Source organism: Bos javanicus, chromosome 5 (genome assembly GCF_032452875.1).
Source record: "Bos javanicus breed banteng chromosome 5, ARS-OSU_banteng_1.0, whole genome shotgun sequence".
Classification (NCBI taxonomy): domain Eukaryota; kingdom Metazoa; phylum Chordata; class Mammalia; order Artiodactyla; family Bovidae; genus Bos; species Bos javanicus.
This window is the reverse complement of record NC_083872.1, coordinates 36,946,038-36,971,122: the sequence shown is the minus strand read 5'-3', so window position 1 is coordinate 36,971,122 and position 25,085 is coordinate 36,946,038. Positions and strand designations below refer to the sequence as shown.

Here is a 25,085-nt window from a genome sequence, read left to right as displayed (position 1 = left end):
TTTAATTTCAAAGAACTCTAATTTCTGGTCTTAGCAGTTCTTCAACATATCAACTGCTGAATTAAATAAATAGATCAAGGCTGAAGGACTTGCAGCAAAGGGAACACTGAGTCCATCAGTCTAAAATAAGATTTTCATTAACTACTCAAATGACGGTTGACTTTGAACATCTTCCTGCCTTGCTCACAGCTGTACCTCTAGCACCTTGATCCACAGCTGGCATGTAAAAAACACACATTCAATATCTGTTCAAAGAATGAATGATTTTCTTTGCAGTTTGCTTTAAGATATTTATGGCGTGGATTTTTCACTCTCAAGCATTCTCTGTTTAATATCTATTTATAATATTCCCGACAAGGTGTTGTGTGGAGACTTGCAATTCCCTCGATTTCTATAATTATTGATTCAATTATCACAAGTTGTATAATGCTGTAATTTGCAGCATCAGTATCCTTTGCTTCAGTAGAACATTTTCCACATTCTTCTCTCAGTTGTAATTCACTTTCCCTCTGACTTTCAGATTTGTCCTTTGCTTTTCTTGTACAGGCCAAGAAACCAGATGAGGTAACCAAATCTCCCATATTTGCTCCATTTAAAGTTTTAGCTGGGGTAATGTTTCTGTTCAGAGAAGGCAATGGCACCCCACTCCAGCACTCTTGCCTGGAATGGTTTCCAAATGAAATCTAAAGTGCTATTTTAATAACAGAAAGGGATGAGGGAAAATTAGTTAAATCTTAAAAGATGGTTTCTTCCTATGCTCAGAAGCTTATGTGAGAGCTACTGTCTGTCCCTAGAGAGATATTTTCCAGATGGAAATATACATATTTTCTCCATAGCTTTGACATATCATCAAAAAGAAATGTTTTCTCTCATGAGAAATTTTATTGTAAGATTTCAGACCTACCCTATTTTAATTGTAGTTCCTATATGTGCATCATCTTCTTTCTCATTATTTGGATAAACTTCCTCTTAGGAGAAACCAGGATGGCCTGTGTTTATTTTTTCTTAATCTTGTTGTTTTTTTAATCTTCCTTACCTTTCAGGATATGAGTGCTCTCAGTTCTCTTTATCATAAATCAAAATATTTATCTGGCCTATTTATGATACCAGTAGTTTTTACTTTAGTATTCATCTTAATACATTTTCCTACTTGAAGTATTTGCATTTTAACATTTTTTTCTTTTTTTATTGAAGTGTGGTTGATGTAGAGTATTATATGTTATAGGTATAAAATGTAGTGTTTCACAATGTTTAAAGGTTATACTCCACTTATGGATGTTATAAAATGTTGGGTACATTCCCTGTGTTGTACAGTATATCCTGTAGCTTATTTTATACATAATAGTTTGTACCTCTTAATCCCTCCCCTTTCCTTCTCCTCACTGGTGACTACTAGTTTGTTTTATCTGTGGGTCTGCTTTTTTCATTGTTATTATGTTTACTAGGTTGTTTTATTTTTTAGACTCTACATATAACTGATATCATACAGTATTTATCTTTTGGTCTAACTTTTATTTAGTGTAATACCCTCCAAGTTCATCCATGTTTTTGCAAATGGCAAAATTTCATTCTTCATTATGGCCTTATTCCTTTGTGTGTGTGTGTGTGTGTGTGTGTATTCATATGTTGATGGACACTTAGGTTTTTTTCCATATCTTAACAATTGCAAATAATGTTACTATGAACATTGGGATTCATGTATTATGTTTTTGAATTAGTGTTTTTTGGCTCATTTGGTTGTATACCCAGGAGTGGAATTGCTGAGTCAAATGGTAGTTCCATTTTTAGTTTTTTGAGAAACCTCCATACTGTTTTCCACAGTGGCTGTACCAGTTTACATTCCCACCAGTAGTGTAAAGGGGTTCACTTTTCTCCACATCCCTGCCAGCATTTGTCATTTGTCTTCTTTTTAATAATAGCCGTTGTGATAGATGTGAGATGATACCTCATTTTAGTTTTGACTTGCATTTCCCTGATGATAAGTGATACTGAGCAGTTTTTCATGTGTCTGTTGGCTATCAGCATGTCTTCTTTGGAAAAATATCTATTCAGGTGTTCTGCCTGTTTTTAAATAAGGTTATTTATTTACTAATTTTTGATGTCCACTTGTTTGAGCTGTTTATGTATTTTGGATATTAACTCACTGTCAGTCATATCATTTGCAAATGTTTTCTCCCAAGTTGTCATTTTGTTTTGTTGGTGGTTACCTTTGGCTCAGTCAGTTAAGATTCTACCTGTAATACAGGAGATCTGGATTCGATCCCTGGGTCTGGAAGATCCCCTGAAGAAGGAAACAGCAACCCACTCTAGGATTCTTGCCTGGGAAATCCCAGGGACATAGGAGCCTAACAGGCTGTGGGGTCACAAGAGTCGGACAGGACATAGTGACTGCACCACCATCACCTTTTATCTGTGCAAAAGCTTTTAACTTTAATTAGGTCCCATTTTTTATTTTTGCTTTTATTTCCTTCACTTTAAGAGACACATCCAAAATTGCTACAATTTTAGTCAAACAGTATTCTGCCTGTGCTTTCCTTTAGGAGTTTTATGGTTTCCAGCTCCACATATTGATCTTTAATCCATTTTGAAGTTACTTCTGTGTACAGTGTTAGGGAGTGTTCTGATTTCATTCTTTTATGTGTAGCTATCCAGTTTTCCAGACACCACTTATTGAAGAGACTGTCTTTTCTCCATTGTGTGGTTTTGCCTCCTTTGCCATAGATTAATAGACCATTCTCTCCATTTTTAGTAATTATCTTTGTAAGTGAATATTAGGCATGGTTAGAAATCATGTTTTGCTGGGAACCACACTGACTCAATAACACGTGTACATGCTACCAGACCCCACACACCACACACACTTGTGCACCAGCCTGTAGGTGGAATGGATATTTTAGGTACGAGTAAGGCTATTAAGGAGAAGGCAATGGCACCCCACTCCAGTACTCTTGCCTGGAAAATCCCATGGATGGAGGAGCCTGGTAGGCTGTTGTCTTGGGGTCGCACAGGGTTGTACACGACTGAAGCGACTTAGCAGCAGCAGCAGCAGCAAGGCTAATAAGCCTTCTGACTCTTATGATAGAGACTTCATTTTTACCATTTGCATATTCATGTACTTTATCATAAGTGAAGTATGCCTATCATCTGACCAGTACTGGGAATGGGCCTGTGGGAACAAAAGGGAATTAAGAGTTTATGTAACATCTTTACCATTTGCCTTACTTAAGTAGTTTCAGTAAATGAACCAAAAACATATTTCTGAAGTAAAAAATATAAGGTAAGTGTTCTAATTAATCTTATTTTCATGCCAGCATAATGAGTGCTCTCTGTACACTAGATTTTCATGCTAGTATTTGCTCTAGGATGATGAGGTGGAGATTGTCATGGACTTCATCATTTATTTACAAAAGAGCAATAAGGATCTTAGGTAGTAGTTTCTCCTGTAAGACAAATGCTAGGGGCAAAGACTTCAGAATATTAGTGAGATAAAAGAAATTAATTAAAATAAAACAATGCTGTATGTATTTTGAGTTGCAATGTATACTGATATCCAATAATAATTATATTGCAGGTCAGTTGCTCCGGTTAAAAATGTTTCGTGAGGATCATGGATCATGGATGACAATGTTCTTCAGCACAATTCTCTTTCTCTTCATTTTTTCTCACATATACAACACGATTCTTCTAATGGATGGGACAATGGGGTAGGTTATCTTTCCCCTTTCTCCTGTGGTGAGTGTTATATTTGAAACTCGTAAGAATTCAATAATTTTTTAGTTTGTGGTAGCCTGAATCTTCATTACAAATATTCTATCTTAAAAGATATTTATGAATTTTTCTTACTTAAGACATTTAGAGTCTTTTCTCCAAGAAGCTTATAGCATTTTATAATACTTATATTGTGTCCCTTATTCTTTAGGTCTTCTCTTAGGGTAGTTTGAGAGCAGGCAGTCATCTTACTATAGTGACAGAGTATGAGAATCAGGAAATCTTGACTTGTTTATAGTCACACAATCAGTAGAACTGTGCTGAAATGAAGGTCTCCATGAAGGTCTCTTACAATTTCAGTGCTCTACAATGCATGGCTAAAAAAAAGTTTTTTATAGTGGTGGCATTTTTTTTTTTTTTAACTCTCTGGCAGTTCCAACAGAGAGACCTTTGTTATAAATGGGCCATTTTAAAAGTGGGCCACTCTGTATTAAGTCCAGGGTTGTAATCTATACTTATCAAATCACTAATCAAATCACCATGGCATGAAGATGTGCTAACAGGTAGATTGTAGATTTTTTTTACACTTCTCCAATTATTGGTTTGCTCTTTTTAAGTTTTAAGGGCACAATACAGGAGAATGGCTTAATTTACAGCGTTAAGAATTAGATTAGTGACAATAAGAAACCACCTTAGATATTTGTTGTGCACTGAAACAGTTCCTAAGGAAAGTTTTGATCTATTCTCCCTGATAGATTGGAAAGCCAGCTAATACCCTTTTCTTCTAAATGTAGTAAAAGCACTTCTGTCGACCAATTCTATAGTGCTATTGTTTTGATGTTATGTATAGATTTTAGCCACCACTCTTCAATGCTGAGAGGGATAGCTCAATTAAAACTTTATTAGTTTTTCCCCGCACCATTAAAGGAGATGAATAGTCAAGGAAAAGCAGGTATTTCACAAGATTTATACTTTAGTCCATACTCACAAGTGGTAAATTCAAGAATGTGATTGTTTAATAGATCAAACACTCAGGCTTTAGGAAGCTATTAAAACCCATCATCTGTTAGTTATTTCTTGGGCTTCAAATGATGCCATTCCTACTGGGTCTATTTTTAAATAGCGGAATTGCAGATTCTAACCCATGGCTAGTCAGAATAAGCCTCAGCCTTAGAGCAGTACCTGTGTAATGAAACGGGTAATGGTGTTCTTGGAATTACCTAACACAGCTGAAAGTCTCTGAATGGATACATGTATATGTATGGCTGAGTCCCTTCACTGTTCTCCTGAAACTGTCACAATACTGTTAGTTAATTGGCTAACCCCAATACAAAATAAGTTAAAAAAAAAAAAAAGTCTGAAGAGAATTGTGCCTTCTCATCCCTGGGGCCAGAAGTGGAGGGGATCCATGTAAAACTTACTCTTTCTAAGCTGTTGCTGGAAATAAAATATTAAATACCATTTGTATGTAAAATATATCCTTTTCTTAGAAGTTGACTTTTCACTTGATTCTACTCTTTTTTTTTTTTTAAATGGAACTAAATGAGGTCTGTGATAATCAGAAGTGCTTATTCTGAAGAAAGAAGCAGATTTAAAAGTAGTAAATGCAGCAATGCAGATTCCCTGGCACATTGTAAAGCATTCCATAGCTAATAATAAAGCTAATTTTAGTGAGAGCTAGCAAGAATTGACCATTCAGTAACAGACCTGAATTGTTTCAGACCTCACAAGGCCCCTCTGAAATAGGTATTTTTTATTATCTCCATTTTACAGATCAAGAAACTGAGGACCAGAGAGGTTTCATCACTCAAGCAATAATAGAGAAGGTGTTGAGCCATTAACTAGTGAATTCTAGTAATACAGCCTGCCCTAAGGTTAGCACACATTTGAGGGATGGTTGATCCTGTTGTTCCAACACCATATGGAACCTTTTTTCTTCGTATTTTTATCATTCAAACGGAATTTGAAAATTGAAAGAAGTAGTAGGTATGTGCAGGAAGAGAATAGTTTAGAATTTTTTATATGTATCTATCTAAGTAAAATGGAAGGTGATTGTCTTTTATTCTCAGACTAAATATAGTATTTCATATTCTTCTGTAATTCTTGAACTCTTCTTCACCAATAGGCTGCATCTTTGTTGAAAAGGATCTTTTCTTGAGAGGACGTTTTTAATGGTACCACTGAAAAAGAAGTCCAACCAAAGGAAAAATGGTTTATTTCTGCAGATTAAAAAATTAAGTCTCCATTTATAAAAGATACATTATTAATTATTTTGACACATGTCATTTGAACTAGTGAGTGCTTTAATGTAGGACTGCAAACCTTGAGGAAAATCAGTTCTCAGAGCGGGTGGATACCACTGTGCCTTTGAGGTAGATGCTCCATGTTATCTGAGGCATTGCTTCTCCTGTTTAAGGCAGGGAATGATGGAGCCAAGGGTACAGGAAGGATAGCAGGCTCACAGATATCATGATTGACAGATTTTCTATCAGAGGATTGCTGGTGGTAGAGAGGAATTCAGGATTATTTACCCTGTATCTGATTTGCATTGGGGATTCCTATGTGTACTGGTCTTTAGATCTTTCTAGGAATATTGGTTTAGAACCATTCCAAAGAGGACTTCAAGGATTTTCTATGAAGGCTAAACTTTTGTTGATGTAGTTTAGAACTCCTTTCTAGAACAGAAGCTGTTAGGCCTACAAAGAGTGAATTTAGGATTTAAGACAGGAAAAAAAGATGTTTCCCTAGAATGATTTGCTTTTTTCCTCCTCCCCCCACCCCAATTTTAGAATTGATTGTAAATTTAGGCTCAACCAGAGTCCCTTGATCCCTTGTTACCAAGAACAAAATCCCTAGATTTAACTGATCAGAACTTCAATAGTTTTAGCCACAGCTTACTTGATAAGAGTCAAGTTGCCTGCTTCTAGAGTTCTGATTGCAATGAATTCCCTGAGGTATATATATATACTCACTCATGGCTTCAGCTGCCTGTGGGGAGCTAAGCTGAGAGGTGATGAGATGAAGGGGGTAAAAGGAGAGTTAGAGATGGGCTAAAGGGACCCAGGTTCAGACAATCCCTATTCCTCTAATCTTTGATTATTCTGCTTCCACTGCTTCGTACCTCCTGCTGCCAAAGTGCTGCTGTGGTAACCTCTTTATTCTTTAAGTCACCAGGATGAAACTAAGTTCATCTTCCATTAATGTGTGAGATTGTAGGTGAGGGTTCTGCTGCAGAGAAGGCTCTCAGCCTGGGCAGAGTTTTACATCTAGACATTCTATAAACAATTTCCTTTTTACAGGGTTGCCGACTAGCTAACCTGAAACCTCTCCTCCTAAAAGACATTTAGAGATGCTTAAAAATACAGTACTGCCTTAGACTTTTCCCCCTCTCATTTCATATTATTTATTTTTATTTTTTATATGTGATTAACACTGACTGATTGAAATATAATTGGTGGATAATATTATATCAGTTTCAGATGTACTGCCTAAATGATTTGGCATTTGCATACATTATGAAATGATCACCATGATAAGTCTAGTAACATCTGTCCCCATATAGAGTTATTACAGTATTATTGACCATATTCCTTATGCTTTATATTACATATTTGTGGCATATTTATTTTATAACTGGAAGTTTGTACCTCTTAATCTCCTTCATCTATTTCAATCCCATCACCTCCCTCCCCTCTGACAAACACCTATTGTTTTCTCTGTAACTGTCTTCACTTTATTTTCTTGTGTCTTTGTTTTGTTTTTTAGATTGCACATAAAAGTGAGATCATTCAGTGTTTTACTTTCTGTGACTCATTTCCCTTAGTGCAATACCCTCTAGATCCATCCATTTTGTTGCAGTGGCAAAGTTCCATTTATTTTATTAAGATTAATATTCCATTGTATATGTAATACCACATCTTCTTTATCCATTCATATGTGGATGGATATTTAGGTTCTTTCCATATATTGGCTATTATAAATAATGCTGGGCAATGACTATAGGGGTGCATGCTGCTGCTGCTGCTAAGTCACTTCAGTTGTGTCTGACTCTGTTTGACCCCATAGACAGCAACCCACCAGTCTCCCCCGTGCCTGGGATTCTCCAGGTAAGAACACTGGAGTGGGTTGCCATTTCCTTCTCCAATGCATAAAAGTGAAAAGTGACAGTGAAGTCGCTTAGTCGTGCCCGACTCTTCGCGATCCCATGGACTGCAGCCTACCAGGCTCCTCCATCCATGGGATTTTCCAGGCAAGAGTACTGGAGTGGGGTGCCATTGCCTTCTCCGATAGGGGTGCATATGTCTTTTCAAATTAGTGTTTTTATTTTTGGGGTATAGATACCCAGAAGTAATAATGCTAGATCATATGGTTGCTGCTGCTAAGTCACTTCAGTCATGTCCGACTCTGTGCAACCCCAGAGATGGCAGTCCACCAGGCTCCACCGTCCCTGGGATTCTCCAGGCAAGAACACTGGAGTGGGTTCTAGTTTAATTTTTTTTGAGGAACCTCCATACTGTTTTTCATTGTGGCACCAATTTACATTCCCACCAACAGTGCACAAGGGTTCCCTTTTCTTCACTTCCTCATCAACACTTGATATTTATTGTCTTTTTGATGATAGCCATTCTGACAGGTGTGAGATGGTATCTTTTTTGTGGTTTTTATTTGTGTTTCTCTGATGATTAGTGATGTTGAGCATATTTTAACCTGCCTATTGGTCATCTGTGTGTCTTTAGAGACCAAATGTGTATTCTGGTCCTTTGCCCATTGTTAATTTTTTTTTTTTTAATGTTGAGTTATATGAGTTCTTTGTATATTTTGAATATTGACCCTTTATCAAATATATTGTTTGCACATATCTTCTGTTCAGTAGGTGGCCTTTTCATTTTGTTGATAGTTTCCTTCCCTGTACAAAAGTTTCATAGTTTGATGTAGTCCCATTTGTTTATTTTCACTTTTATTTCCCTTGCCTGAGGAGATAGATAAAAAAAAAAAATTGCTAAGATTTATATAAACGAACATACTGCCTATGTTTTCTTCTGGGAGTTTTATGGTCTCAGGTCTTACACTTAAGTCCTTAATCCATTTTGAGTTCTTGTGTATGGTTTGGGAAAGTAGTCCCGTTTTATTTTTTTGCTTGTAGCTGTCCAGTTTTCCCCACACCCTGATAAACTCTTTATAAATGCATAGTTGGGCTTACCCAAAGATAAAGAAAAACCCTGAGGCCAATAATGAAGAAGGATCTGAACACCAAGACAGTGAGTCTATGAAGTGACACTGAGGCAGTGACTTAAGGACTTGAGTTTTAACTTTCATGTCAGGATTAGAAACAAGGGACTTGGGTCGTATAAGTGAGAAACTGAAATGGAATCCTCCACATTAGATGGTCCTGCAATCTGCCTCTGAGAAAAAGGATGGGCTGGAAACATATAACCACTGGCATAGGGAGCATCTAGGAAGTTCGATTTAGAGCAGGCCTTGGGTGTGTCACACGAGTGTATGTTCCTTGGTTCTTTGTCTCGTCATAGCAAAGATTTGGAGCAACGGACATTAAAGCCCTCGGTGCGTCACAGCTCTTGGGTCTTGGACAAACCGTGCTACAGCTCTTAGGCAAATCAGTATTACAGCTCTATTTTATTTAGAAGATAGCAGGAGAAAACAAGACTTGAAGAGAAGAGAGTGGAGGAGTGCGTGGGGAGGGAGGGAGAGAGAGTGAGAGAGAGAAAGAGAGAGAGAGCGAGCGCATGCACGTGGGAGAGAGAGTCCGAGAGAAAGTGCTTTGGCTCCTCCTTTTATTTGTTTTTTCCTCCACCTGGGCCTGCCCTATGCAAATTGGGCTTAGCCAGGAGTGCTGTTTGTTCTGCCTGAAGTTTTCAGTCTGGTCTTCGGACCTTCCTTTGACCTTCCTTGTCTTTTAGCCACTGCCATTTTGGACTCCTTTTCCCTATTCTACCTACCTAACAGGTGGAACACAGAAAATCTTCCAAGAACTCATAGCCACAGGTGTGATTTATGGTTTTCACATACATTTTCTTTTGGATTCAGAACACCCGCCAAATCTCCCTGGCTGCTCTTTTCTCCCAGTTTAAAGTTTCTGCTTCTCTCTGGAGCACCTCCCCACCCCCAAAAAACTTCCAGAATGCTTCTGTTTGCTTATACAGAGCAATTTAATTCCCTCTCTTCTCAAATTGTGTCCACTTTGATTTACTGGGGCTTTTCGTTTCATAACCAAAATCATACTGCTACATGTTCCAATCAAGACAACCAGTACTCTAAGATGAATGCTGCTGTTCTCAGAAATGAAGGGGCTGCGGCCATGGCATTGTGCCGTGTTTTAAAAATAGCAATTATCTTTTGTCCTTTCATTCAGCTGTGTATTTAATTAACTATCTCTTGGGAGAGAAACACGAAGATGCTCAAAGAAAAAGGGGCAGAGCAATCAACCAAGTTAAAATTAAGGTTATGTAGTAATCACATTCCACGGTGTGCTGCCTTCTTTACGTACGAGACTAAAGCCTCAAGGCAGTCAGACACCGATAGGAAAGAAACAGGAAACCATTTTCTCCTGGAGTTATAGGACTTGATTAAAAATGATTCCAAATGAATCTCTCTCCAATTTTTTAAATTGCTTGTGTTCATTAGGTGTGTCAAAGCCAATCTATTAGAAATTGTCTGTGGGCAGAAATGGAGGGCTGTGCTCCCGGTCCAGATTGAGGGCCTCACTAGTAGAAACTGAATCATGTAGGGCTGGAAAGGGTTTTCAGTGTTTGGACACTTCAAATCCCTTTTAATGTTGTCTTTCTGAAGAGCTTCTTACTCATGGAATTTTTTTAGAATGGAAACTATTAAGCCCTAATTTAGGGAATGATTACCTGGTCTTTTCAGACCCCTCAAAGGCTAACACATGTGTTGCTGTTCAGTCACTCAGTCCGACTCTTTGTGACCCCATGGACTACAGCATGCCAGGCTTCCCTGTCCTTCACTATCTCCCAGAGTTTGCTCAGACTCATGTCCACTGAGTTGGTGATGCCATCCAACCATCTCATCCTCTGTCGACCCTTTCTCCTCTTGCCTATATGACTATATGAACTCTTGACTATATGAACCTTTGTCTATAAAGCAATGTCTCTGCTTTTTAATACGCTGTTTAGGTTTGTCATAGCTGTTCTTCCACATGTGTAATGTGTAAGAAATGAACTGGTGGGAAAGCAAAGCATTTGCACTGAGATTGAGGCTTATATATTTTTGGGCTCCAAAAATCACTGCAGATGATGACTACAGCCATGAAATTAAAAGACACTTGCTCCTTGGAAGAAAAGCTATGACCAACCTAGACAGCATATTAAAAAACAGAGGCATTACTTTGCCAGCAAAGGTCTGTCTAGTCAAAGCTATGGTTTTTCCAGTAGTCATATATGGATGTGAGAGTTGGTCTATAAAAAAAGCTGAGCACTGAAGAATTGATGCTTTTGAACTGTGTTGTTGAAGACTCTTGAGAGTTCCCTGGACTGCAAGGAGATCCAACCAGTCCATCCTAAAGGAAATGAGTCCTGAATATTCATTGGAAGGACTGATGCTGAAGCTGAAACTCCAATACTTTGGCCACCCGATGCGAAGAACTGACTCATTTGAAAAGACGCTGATGCTGGGCAAGATTGAAGGCGGAAGAAGGGGAGGACAGGGGATGAGATGTGGATGGCATCACTGACTCTATGGACATGAGTTTTGAGTAAACTCCAGGAATTGGTGATGGAGCGGGAGGCCTGGTATGCTGCAGTCCATGGGGTTGCATGACATGCAGACCCCATGCCTGAGTGACCGAACTGAGCTGAGACAGTGCACTAAGTCGTGTCTGACTCTTGCGACCCTATGGACCATAGCCTGCCAGGCTCCTCTATCTATGGGATTCTCCAGTCGAGAATACTGGAGTGGGTTGCCATTTCTTTAAGGCTTATATATAAAAAGATTCCAAAAAGGACCACTTGATGGCAGCAAAGGGCATGTTTTCATCACTCACTGCCTGTTTTCAATGTATCACAAGCAGGTTTCCTCTTTTGAAAAGAAGTCTCCTCCCCCTTCTGAATTTTTGAAACTTGGTGTTGAAATATTTGCCCTCTCAGTGGTTAATGGCCATTTTAAGAAATCCACATAGTGAGCTCTCTTATAAGTACCTATTTTGTGATGTGTTTGGCCCCTTTTATGTTCTAAAGCAGGTTTAAATATAGTGCATATAAACATCTCAGTGAACACATACACTTCTGTGTTTATGGACTTATTCTAGTGTTACAAGGGTAAATATTGTGTTTAGCACTGAAGAAATGAGACACTTGACTTACTGATAAAAAATTCCTCCATGAACTAATAAGTGTCCAAAGAGTACATAGTATTTAGGACAGGATATGAAGAAGCTGATCTTTTCTAGTGTTAATCACGAAGAAATGTTTTATTTTTCCTGATACAGAACCTTTTCCTGGGGAGTTTTACATTTATTAATTAATATGTTAATATGTGTTAAGTATTACACTAACAGAATTTGAGAAATAAGACAAAGTAATTCAGGCAATTTAGAAAATGGAGATAAGAATTAGGTGGTGGGTGTGATGACAGTGGAAGAGACTTTGTCTCTCTCTTCTGTTTTCTTTCTTTACATTTTAGTAAGAACTTATCTGGAGTACTCACTGAATGAGCACGGTGAGTACTGTCCGTGAGGGGGATGTGGTAAGAGTAATTGGTTGAGGGGAGGTGACAGGAGAGAATATTTAAAATGGACACTATTTTAAAATCCAAGATGAATGGCTTGTATGTATAGAGAGGGCAGCAGAAGCAAGCAAGGATGAATCAGAGAAACGAGTGAGAGACTAGCCTAGACTTGTCTGTAGGTTGCATGAAATCATTCAAGATCTAATAATGCTTTGGATAGTCCACGTGTGCAGCTGCCCGAGGCTTTTGCCTGTCACCCTCTTATCCTTTTTTTTTTTTTTAAGAATGATCATACTCTGGTACATTAGGGTGTGCATACATTGCATCAGAAAAGACTCACCTTCTGTTGCCAGGGATGTAGGTTGCAGCCCAATATAAAAAATCAGGGTGAAATTTTTTACTCCAGGCAGTACTTTTTTCTTTACTAAATTCACTATTTTTAAAACCTTCACTAAAGCTTTTAGTTTCCTTAGTCAGACTTCTTTCTAGTCACCAGTAGTCTAGAAGTAGGAGCCCTGCTACATGTTTTTATTGTTAAGAACTGTGGTTTCCGTTTGCTCTTCAAATACAAAGTTGGGAGACCTACTGGTAGCTGCATGCTGTGGAAGGAGTATTTTTGTGAGTTTGTTTATCTGTTTTGAAAGGTGATTAATTTATTTTGATCAAATGACAAGAAAAAATTTAAATAGTCTTTAATAATGTTAAACAATACAGTTTTCCTATAACCTAAACTGACAAAATTATTAAGTGCAAAGCTATCCATTTAAACTGTAGTAAATGAAAAAAGGGCTCTGAGACTCCTTTCAGTGGTATGTAATAAAACATTGAATTTAGGGATGGGTAAAGGATGGAGGCCTGGTGTAAGGTTGAGGAGCTGGGGTGGGGAGAAGGCCTAGCTGTACGAGGCTTTTAAGGAAGTCTGGAAGTGCTTGAATCAATAGCTGAAAAGCCTGATTGGCTACTAATATAAGGCTGAATGCAAATTCTGCTGGAGTGGTGCTTTAGATAATTTGTTGGCTTCACTCTTAATTAGGCTAAACATTGACTTGCTTGTACATTTAATTCACAATAATAGCACAATTAATTACTAAGGCTGGGAGGGAGGTGCAGAGCTGGTTGCCTGGAATGGACTGGTGAGAAGGAAAGATGCAAATGAAGACTGAGTCTGGTCAAGAGGGCTGACCTAGGGAGGGAGGCTGGTGAGAGAGACAGAAAAGGGGAAAGGGAGGGAGATTGAGAGAGAGCAGACTTATTTAGCCAGAGGCAGTAGAGCAGCAAGACTCAGGTGGCTGCTTTTAATACTACTGGCTGCACATTACTTAGTTTTGATAGTATTAATATAAAGGTAAAAGAGTGCAGTGTGTCTCAGTTGTCACAGGTTTACCTCTAGTGTTGGTTAAATTGATAAAATTTTAAAACAATAATGAAAACCATACTCAAGTTTGCATCCTTATTCAGTTCAGTTCAGTCACTCAGTCGTGTCCAACTCTTTGAGACTCCATGGACTGCGGCACGCCAGGCTTCCCTGTCCATCACCAACTCCCAGAGCTTACTCAAACTCATGTCCATCGAGTTGGTGATGCCATCTAGCCATCTCATCCTCTGTCATCCCATTCTCCTCCCACTATCAATCTTTCCCCAGCATCAGGGACTTTTCCATTGAGTTAGTTCTTCACATCAGGTGGCCAGAGTATTGGAGGTGAAGCTTCAGCATCAGTCCTTCCAATGAATATTCAGGACTGATTTCCTTTAGGATTGACTGGTTTGATCTCCTTATTATTCTGTTGCATCCTTATTACTCTATGGGAATGCGTTATCATCTGTCTAGAATTGACATTGATTTGACACACTTACCAGGTGTTCTGTGATCATTGTTCGTAGTTGCTTATTTCAACTCTCTTGTTAGTTTATCAGCTTGTTATTCTTGTTGGTTTTGTTGTTCAGTCATGTCTGACTCTTCATGACCCCATGGACTGCAGCATGCCAGGCCTCCTTGTCCCTCACCATCTCCTGGATTTTGCCCCAGCTCATGTCCATTGCATCAGTAATGCCATTCAGCCATCTCATCCTCGCTTGTTACTGAGGAAGAATTCTGACCCAGGAATCGGATATCTGGATTGTACCCCATTGTAGCTACTTACTGGCAAAAATAACTCAAAAAAGTTAGTTTCCTTTTTTTCTTTTCAGAAATAGGTTGTTGTGAGAGGGTTCTTATTATATTACTGTTATCACCTTCCTCATTATTATTATTAACCTGGGGGAAATGCATGCTTCTATATTGGAGTAACAAGCTAAATTAAACATTCAGTTCAGTTCAGTCGCTCAGTTGTGTCCAACTCTTTGCGACCCCATCAATCGCAGCACGCCAGGACTCCCTGTCCATCACCAACTCCCGGAGTTCACCCAGACTCAGGTTCATCGAGTCAGTGATGCCATCCAGTCATCTCATCCTCTGTCGTCCCCTTCTCCTCCTGCCCCCAATCCCTCCCAGCATCAGAGTCTTTTCCAATGAGTCAACTCTTCGCATGAGGTGGCCAAAGTACTGGAGTTTCAGCTTTAGCATTATTCCTTCCCAAGAAATCCCAGGGCTGATCTCCTTCAGAATGGACTGGTTGGATCTCCTTGCAGTCCAAGGGACTCTCAAGAGTCTTCTCCAACACCACAGTTCAAAAGCATCAATTCTTTGGTGCTCAGCCTTCTTCACAGTCCAACTCTCACATCCATACATGACTACAGGAAAAACCATAGCCTTGACTAGACGAACCTTTGTTGGCAAAGTAATGTCTCTGCTTTTCAATATGCTATCTAGGTTGGACATAAAATTAAACATAAGATTGCCAAAAATCTTGGTTGCCTTTAGTTTTGCTTGGTATCGAAGGCAATGCAGTGTAGTAGAAAGAGTATGGACTTTTGTCCTGACACCCTTTAACTGTGTCACCTTAGGTAGACTTTACTTCCTGAGCCTGAGTTCCTCTAACATAAAATGGGGATATGTGTACCTACCTTTGTGTTGCTGTGACAATCAGAGATAACAAAACAATTGATGTAGTTCCTGCTATATAATGAGCTCCTGATAAATGCAAGTTGCTGTTACAGTAATTGAAAAACATAACACTTTATCAAATCTTTAGCTCACATTAAATATCAGTTGTTATAATAACGGCAAGTACTTTGGTTAATATAATGAAGTGATTTACTTTATGGCAATGATCTTATTACATTATCATCAATTATAATAATTACTATCAATTTCATAAAAAATACCCAAATCAATGCTTGTCACCTGTAGGTTTTCTTTTTTTTCTTTTATTTTTTAACTTTACAATATTGTATTGGTTTTGCCATATATCAAAATGAATCCGCCACAGGTATACACATGTTCCCCACCCTGAATCCCCCTCCCTTCTCCCTCCCCATATCATCCCTCTGGGTCGTCCCAGTGCACCAGCCCCAAGCATCTAGTATTGTGCATCGAATGTAATTTTCTATGTCATAAAACATCATACATAATCATAAACTTACTTGATTTAGAAGTGAAATCAGTGCATGTAATACATAGCACCTGGCTCAAATGCTACTGGAACACATCTTTATGAATGCAACAAGCTATTCTTTTCTTTGTTTTTCATCAGTGATGCTCAAAGACCTGTCCTGATTTAAGCAACATATTAAATGAATGTTCTTACCTAATAAAAAAATACTGTATTGCATCATTTATAATAAAAGATCAATAAAATAAAAAAATTTGAAGAAAGTAAAGAGGTATTAGATTTTAACTTATATTTTGTAGACTAATATTTTAATTATCTCTCCTTAAAAATACATATTTTAAAAGATTAGGAGGATGGTTCTCAAGTATATTGAGAAGTGTAAAATATTCAACATCATGTGCAGTTAATAGGAAAAAATATATATCACATATAAAATGATTATTTTTTTAGAAAAAAATAAATAGATTTGTTTGCTTCATTTCTTCATAAACTATTTTTAATGTGTATTATGTTATTGTAATATATTTGAAAACATACATTATATATATAGATATTATTCAATATACTTATATACATATATGTGTATATATAAATGTTAATTATTAGATAATCAAATCTATTTATTAGTTAAGTCATTTACTTTTATTAGAGAATTTGATATGAAAACTTTTAAAGTTAAGTACCTAAAATAATTCACTGAAGATAAAGTTATGAGTACCCAGGGAAGAGAAATTGTAGCAGTATGTATATAATGAACCTTACAACTACCCAGGGAGAAGAAATTGCAGCAGTATGTATAAAATGAACCTTACAAAGTCATCTTAATTGAATATGTGGATGTACATAAAACCGAGGAATAATTAAGATTTTGTAGGTGTTAAGTGAGCAACAGATGTGATATTTATGTGGGGATTATGTCAAGTTAATGCACATCAAGGTTTAGAAGAAAGGAGAAAGCTAAGTCAGCATCTTAAACAATTTAAGTGTCTGGAGAAGATGGTGTTGATTATCATTTCACCACACTATCCACAGGTGAGTCAGTTTAGGGTAAATTTATGAAAATTCAGTAACCTAAACTAGTAAAGAAGATAAATTTGTGCACCCATTTGGTGAATTGCTTCCAGGGAATTTGCTTATTATTAGACCTTCAAGCTGTGGGACAGTTCTTAATTAAAATTCACAATAGCCATTTCTCTTTATGTTTCTTAGGAACAGGGTCTCAGACAAAACCAGACTATTGACATTGTTAATTTTCCTGAAGTTGGCCTCACTGATTTAAAAATACACTTTTTGAGTACTTCCATAGGGTAACAAAGAGTTAGACACGACTAAGTGACTATCACTCACTCACTCACTTTGAGTACCAATCACCAGTTATAGAGATTGATCTCCTTGGGGTCAAAGAAGTTTCTAGAGCTGGTTCAGGAAGCAGGTTACAGACAAATTTAATCATGGCCAGACAATGGGTGATGATGGGTTACAAAGATAAGGTAAGAATCTTGGACTAGGAGATCCAAGTCAAGGTCAGCAACAAGAGATTACCTGTCATGGTTGTAGACTAAGTGTATAGATTACTTAAGAATCAGCAACAAGTTTTTGAAAAAATCTGCAACAAGATAGAGCTGACATCAGGAGTTTTGGAGAATCTAATGATCACCGTGGACCCTCTTTCCCAGAGTCTCAAATTTTATGTACAATATGAGGAAGTTTATGGACTTCATTTTGAAAGCCACTGAAGTATGTGTCTCAGAATTAGGAGACTAAATAGGAAACTCTAAGGAAAAGATCTTAAAGCTAAGATGTATTGGTCAGTATAGATTAGTGTCTGTATTAGTAACAAATGAATTCTACTTAGTAAAAATATATCATACTTATCCTTCCTATATGAAGTGCCTTTAATAGACTTCTCCACCTTCTAACACAGTGTCTTTCTTCCTGTGAAGGGAATAGATATAAAATGATTAAAAAGTCATTATCTTGTAATTTGACATAAAAGGCATAGATGAATTTCTCATCAAACTCTAATACTCATTTGTATATGGTGATAATTTTAAATGGTCAATCGACAGTTAATGATTGATTGGAAGAGAAATCTATTTGATAGCAGGAAGGAATGGTATCAAGGTTCGTTAGACTGATGGTAGCATGGCCTTGGTTCAATTCTTTTTACAGCTAGTATACATACCAATTTGGTGAATACATCCATTCTGAATGATACTTCTCTTGCTATGTCTGTCCTAAACACTTTGAATATCATCCCTATTTAATAGAAATAAATGAGGGAAGTTAGTAAATTCAGGAGAAGAGACACAGGTCAGTGAGATCTTAGGAAGATATTGATAAAATGTATAATAAATCAGAGGTGTCATGGAATTTTTTTACATTCTAGGTGTACAAAATTGAGATGAGTCAAGAACACAGCTGGAATTCGATCAGTTAGTATAGAGGAGCCAACTGAGGCTGAACTTAAGCACTCCTGGTTTCCCTGGCAACAGGGTCCCTTTCCCAAGCAAGTAATATTTTAGTGTGAGTGAAGTAATAACTGGAAGTAGAAAAATATGTGTTCACGTCAACGCCTACTTATGGGAAGGTTAGGGGAGGAGTTTGCTAAAGGCAAAGGATGAGGTCATGAGAGCGGAAGAATTTAAATTAAAAAAGAAAAAAAGAATTAAATTAAGCTTGAGCTTGAAAGCTTCTGGGCATAGCACTGCACATAGCAGTGCTTCTTCCCTGGCTTTGGTTGAAGCCAGGGTAGATAGTAAATCACATGGTTGCGTATGTAATATATTATCTCTTCCATCATAGCCCAGAGAAAGTACTGGGCTGAGAAGTGGTGACCTGTGTAAATTGGCTTGGATTAGAGCCATCTGCTGTATGGATTTCTCTGCCTGCTTTTATATGTACTTACCCAGGAAGTTCTCATGTGCCCAGAAGGATCAAGAGGCAGTCAAAACAGATTTGCCCATGTATTTCTGTGAATTTAGTTTACTTTGTTTTTAATGTTTCCGTAAAGTGCTATTTTTCTTGCCAGATGTATCTATCTTTTCAAATTCTGCTCAGTGGTCTGAACCTTTTCACTTTTGTTAAATATTGCTTGAATATGTAGTTCTGCTTGGAGAACTGAGAGCCTGGGAAGAGTCCACAATGGGAACCTCACTCTTTCACTTCTATTTTTCCTTCTCTGTTCTAGAGAAAAGTCTTGGCTTTGGTGTGTGCACTGAGAATCCCTGGTTGGAACTAATTTTCAGTCAAGTTCTTAGGCTTCCCTTGTGGCTCAACTGGTAAAGAATCCATTGCAATGTGGGAGACCTGGGTTTGATCCCTGGGTTGGGAAAGATCCCCTGGAGAAGGGAAATGCTGTCTACTTCAGTATTCTGGCCTGGAGAATTCCATGGACTGTACAGCCCATGGGGTCACAAAGAGTCAGACACTACTGAGTAACTTTCACTCTCTATTATAATAAGGACCATGAAATTATTTTAAGATTAAAGATCTCATTGCTCTTTTCCAGGAATAAGTGGATATCAGGTTAAAATGTAGTAAGAATGAGTTCGTAAGCAAAAAATGAAATGATAGGGATCCATATTCACAGTGAAGCCTCAGAAAGGGCCTTGGTGATTGGCCAAAAAAAGGCCAAGGTTAAGGGTTGACAGACAAATTTGATTCCATTTTCTGCACCCATGGCTATAGTTTAAGGAAGTTAAAATCAGTTCCATTTTGCTTCAGGCAGTGTTATGAAGCCCCATTTTTTTTCTTTTTTGTTTTAAGAATTTTTTGATGTGGACCATTTTTAAAGTTTTTATTAAATTTGTTACAGTATTGCTTCTGTTTTATGTCTAGTTTTTTTGGCCACAAGGCATGTGGGATCTTAGCTCCCCAATCAGTTATTGAACCTGCACCCCCTGCATTGGAAGGTGGAGTTTTAACTGCTCACTGGACTGCCAGGGAACTCCCAAAGCCCCATTTTCTCCTCCGAGATCCCAGTAATACTAGATAAGTGTCCATGTCATATAAGAATATGATTGTAACTGTGTGTGCAATCAGCAGTGTCTGACATGGTCCCAGTGACCCTTCTCCTGGTATTCAAGTCCTTGTGTTCTTCTCTCCTTAATTGTAGGTTGAATCTAGTGGCTTACTTCTAATGAATTGAGCATGTATAAATGATGGGTTGTTAATTCCAAGATTAGACTTCGGTCTTCCCTCTTCTCCCCTTCCTGCCCCTCCCCCCTCCTCCTTTCCATCTAGTCATTATTCTGGGGAACAAACTGCCCCACTGAGAGTTGTCTTATGGAGAAGCCCATCTGGCAAGGAGCTCTGCCAACAGCAGGCAGCAAGGACCTGAGGCCTGCCCATAACTGTGAGTGGGCTTGCAAACAGATCCTCCCTATACAAGCCTGGAGAAGATTATAGGCTCAGCCAATATGGTGATTCTAGCGTGTGAGAGACCCTCAGCCAGAAGACCCAGGTAAACTGTGCTCAGATCCCTGATCCCCAGAAACTGTGAGATAATAAATATTTGCTATTTTTAAATTGCCACATTTTGGAGTAATTTGCTTTCCTCAGTAGATAATACACTATTTAAAACAGAGGGTTATATGTGATGAAAACATTCAGAAAGAACGCTATATACACCCATGAATGCATGCTCAGTCGTTCAGTCATGTCCAACTCTTTGCGATCCCATGGAGTGTTGCCCACCAGGTTTCTCTGTGCATGGAATTTACCAGTCAAGAGTACTGGAGTGGGTTGCTATTTCCTTCTCCAGGGGGATCTTCCCAGCCCAGGAGTCAAACCCGCATCTCTTACACCTCCTGTATTGGTAGGTGGATTTTCTACCATACACACACATCCAGAAGGGCCACACAATCCCTGTGAATGTATGGGAGTGTGAGTTTTTTTCTTTGCTTTCCTCCACTTTACCTTCATCTGCACTAATTTTATTTTCAGCTATGTTTTTCTGACTGTCTTCTTCCACGTTGATGGTAGGGAGACTTTAGAGCAGTCCCAAAGAGATGAGCAATTAATTAATGGATAATACCAGGCACAGTATGAACAGTATGGAAAGGCAAAAAGATAGGACACCAAAAAATGAACTCTCCAGGTCAGTAGGTGCCCAATATGCTACTGGAGATCAATGGAGAAATAACTCCAGAAAGAATGAAGAGACAGAACCAAAGCAAAAACAACACCCAGTTGTGGCTGTGACTGGTGATGGAAGTAAATCCCGATGCTGTAAAGAACAATATTGCATAGGAACCTGGAATGTTAGGTACATGAATCAAGGTAAATTGGAAGTGGTCAAACAGGAGATAGCGAGAGTGAACATCCACATTTTAGGAATCAGTGAACTAAAATGGACTGGACTGGGTGAATTGAACTCAGATGACCATTATATCTACTACTGTGGGCAAGAATCCCTTAGAAGAAATGGAGTAGCCATCATAGTCAACAGAAGAGTTCGAAATGCAGTACTTCGATGCAATCTCAAAAATGACAGAATGACCTCTGTTCATTTCCAAGGCCAACCGTTCAATATTACAGTAATTCAAGTCTGTAGCCTGACCAGTAATGCTGAAGAAGTTGAAGTTTAACAGTTCTATGAAGACCTATAAGACCTTCTAAAACCAACACCCAAAAAAGATGTCCTTTTCATTATAGGAGGCTGGAATGCAAAAGTAGGAAGTCAAGAGATACCTGGAGTAACAGGCAAGTTTGGCCAAAGTAGGTCAAAGGCTAACAGAGTTTGGCCAAGAGAATGTACTGGTCGTAGCAAACACCCTCTTCCAAAAACACAAGAGAAGACTCTATACATGGACATCACCAGATGGTCAACACCAAAATCAAATTAATTATATTCTTTGCAGCCAAAGATGGAGAAGCTCTATACAGTCAGAAACAATAAGACTAGGAGCTGACTTTGGCCCAGATCATGAACTCCTTATTGCCAAATTCAGACTTAAATTGAAGAAAGTAGGGAAAACCACTAGACCATTCAGGTATGACCTAAATCAAATATACAGTGGAAGTGAGAAATAGATTTAAGGGATTAGTTCTGATAGACAGAGTGCCTGAAGAACTATGGACGGAGGTTTGTGACAATGTACAGAAGGCAGTGATCAAGACCATCCCCAAGAAAAAGAAATGCAAAAACGCAAAATGGTTGTCTGAGGAGGCCTCACAAATAGCCGAGAAAAGAAGAGAAGCTAAAGGCAAAGGAGAAAAGAAGAGAAGCTAAAGGCAAAGGAGAAAAGGAAAGATCTACCCATTTGAATGCAGAGTTCCAAAGAATAGCGAGGAGAGATAAGAAAGCCTTCCTCAGTGATCAAAACAAAGAAATAGAGGAAAAAAATAGAATGGGAAAGACTAGAGATCTCTTCAAGAAAATTAGAGATACCAAGGGAACATTTCATGCAAAGACGGGCTCGATAAAGGACAAAAATAATATGGACCTAACAGAAGCAGAAGATATTAAGAAGATGTGGCAAGAATACACAGAAGAACTGTACAAAAAAGAGCTTCACGACCCAGATAATCACGATGATGTGATCACTCACCTAGAGCCAGACATCCTGAACGCGAAGTCAAGTGGGCCCTAGGAAGTATCACTGCAAGCAAAGCTAGGGGAGGTGATGGAATTTCAGGTCAGCTATTTCAAATCCTAAAAGATGATGCTGTATAAGTACTGCACTCAGTATGCCAGAAAATCTGGAAAACTCAGCAGTGGTCACAGGACTGGAAGAGGTCAGTTTTCATTCCAATCCCAAAGAAAGGCAGTGCCAAAGAATGCTCAAACTACCACACAATTGCACTCATCTCACACACTAGCAAAGTAATGCTCAAAGTTCTCCAAGCCAGGCTTCAGCAGTATGTGAATTGTGAATTTCCAGATGTTCAGGCTGGTTTTATAAAAGGCAGGGGAACAAGAGATCAAATTGCCAACATCTCTTGGATATAAAAAAAGTGAGAGAGTTCCAGAAAAACATCTACTTCTGCTTTATTGACTATGCCAAACCCTTTGACTCTGTGGATCACAACAAACTGGAAAATTCTTTAAGAGATGGGAATACCAGACCACCTAACCGGCCTCCTGAGAAATCTGTATACAGGTCAAGAAGCAGCAGTTAGAACTGTACATGGAACAACAGATTGGTTCCAAATAGGAAAAGGAGTCCGTCAAGGGTGTATATTGTCACCCTGCTTATTTAATTTGTATGCAGAGTACATCAGGCAAAATGCCAGGCTGGATGAAGCACAAGATGGAAACAAGATTGCTAAGAGAAATACCAATAACCTCAGATATGCAGATGACACCACCCTTATGGCAGAAAGCGAAGAAGAACTAAAGAGCCTCTTGATGAAAGTAAAAGAGGAGAGTGAAGAAGTTGGCTTAAAACTCAACATTCAGAAAACTAAGATCATGGCATCTGGTCCCATCACTTCATGGCAAATAAATGGGGAAACAATTAAAACAGTGAGAGACTTTATTTTGGGGGGCTGCAAAATCACTGCAGATGGTGACTGCAGCCATGAAATTAAAAGACGCTTGCTCCTTGGAAGAAAAGCTGTGACCAACCTAGAAAATATATTAAAAAGCAGAGACATTACCTTGCCAACAAATGTATGTCTAGTCAAGGCTATGGTTTTTCCAGTAGTCATGCATGGACATGAGATTTGAACCAGAAAAAATGCTGAGCACTGAAGAATTGATGCTTTTGAACTGTGGTGTTGGAGAAGACTTTGAGAGTCTCTTGGACTGCAAGGAGATCCAACCAGTCCATCCTAAAGAAAGTCAGTTCTGAATATTCATTGGAAGGACTGATGCTGAAGCTTCACCTCCAATACTTTGGCCACCTGATGCGAAGAACTGACTCATTGGAAAAGACCCTGATGCTAGGAAAGTTCGAAGTCAGGAAGAGAAGGGGATGACAGAGGGTGAGATGGTTGGATGGCATCACCGACTTGATGGAGATAAATTTGAGTAAGCTCCGGGAGTTGGTGATGGGCAGAGAGGCTTAGCAAGCGGCAGTCCATGGGTTCGCAAAGAGCCGGACACAACTGAGCAACTGAACTGAACTGATCAGGCACAGACTGTATAGTGTATCATATGGTGGATTTTAGAGGCACTATTCGTCTTCTTATGGAAGTCAGAGATAATTTTTCTATGAATTGTCTTAAAGAAGACCCTCAGTGACCTTCCTAGTAATTTTCTTATAGTAACTAGAATAATGAATTTTAGTGAGCTGATTCTTTCCCAGTATCTCAGTATGGTCTTTATTTCTGGTCCTAAGGACTAACCTCATTGTAGCTGTGGCACCCAAGTGGAAGTCATTAGTTTCCAAGGAGAGTGTATTGCCTATTGGGCTTTTTCAACAATATCAAGCATCATGGCAAAAGTTTTTGCCAGTTTTTTTTTCTGCAGATGGATGGTTTCTCTTAGATATAAAGTTCTACTTGTGATCAAGGAAAAAGCAATTGTCAGGTAATAAAGTTTTCCAGTTATGTAATTCCATGATTTGTTGTTAGACAACCTATTTTTTAAGTGTTTGTTACTAAAAAGGTGTATATTTGACTTGAAAACCTGGTGAAGGAAGATTAATTCAAGCCAACTTCTCATCCTGTTCTGACTATAGGGGTAGTTAAAACTCTGCAGGTCTTTTCTATTTCTTTCTTTAGAGCAGTGCAAATTCTTTGAGTCATCAGATTACAGGTGCCATATACCACTTTAATTGAGGACTAATTGTGTAATGCTCTTTAAGTTAGGCATGAGAAAGTACATATATTTAAAACTATTTCCAGACTTGGCAGTTTTTACTGCAGCCTGCTCTTGAGCAAATAATTCTTAGCTAAAATCACCTAACACTTCCTCGTGAGCTTTGTGTGACACACTGATATATATGTATATCCTTTTAGCAGGAAATGAGTTTGAATTTTACTTCAGGAAGTAAGAATTATATTATAAGCAGAAATATAAAAAGCTATGATAAAATACTTTCAGCTAGTAATGTCATAGCATTCCTAGTCAGAGAAAGCACAACAGAGCCATGGGAATACCCTTTTACTTTGCAGAATGAAGCAGAAAATTCACATAATGGTTTCAGGTAAAGATGGGAGCAGATACTCTTTGTGATAGATGTCTGTTAGTGGGCTGCAATTTATTATCATGCCTTTAAAAATTAATTTAAAGTT

The 25,085-nt window shown here is 38.4% G+C and overlaps 1 protein-coding gene across 5 annotated transcripts in view; it reads left to right on the top strand.

Moving 5' to 3' along the window:
- The window catches only part of TMEM117 (transmembrane protein 117), a 603,954-nt gene that overhangs the window by 114,796 nt on the left and 464,073 nt on the right, over positions 1–25,085 (top strand). For 3 of the 5 annotated variants that reach the window (XM_061416386.1, XM_061416387.1, XM_061416385.1), the window contains one exon: positions 3,572–3,704. In XM_061416386.1, coding sequence (XP_061272370.1) covers positions 3,572–3,704 — 133 coding nt within the window. Of the gene's footprint in view, positions 1–3,571; positions 3,733–5,481; positions 5,583–25,085 lie in introns of those variants that run through there. The other 2 variants (XM_061416388.1, XM_061416389.1) reach the window with 2 other exon arrangements.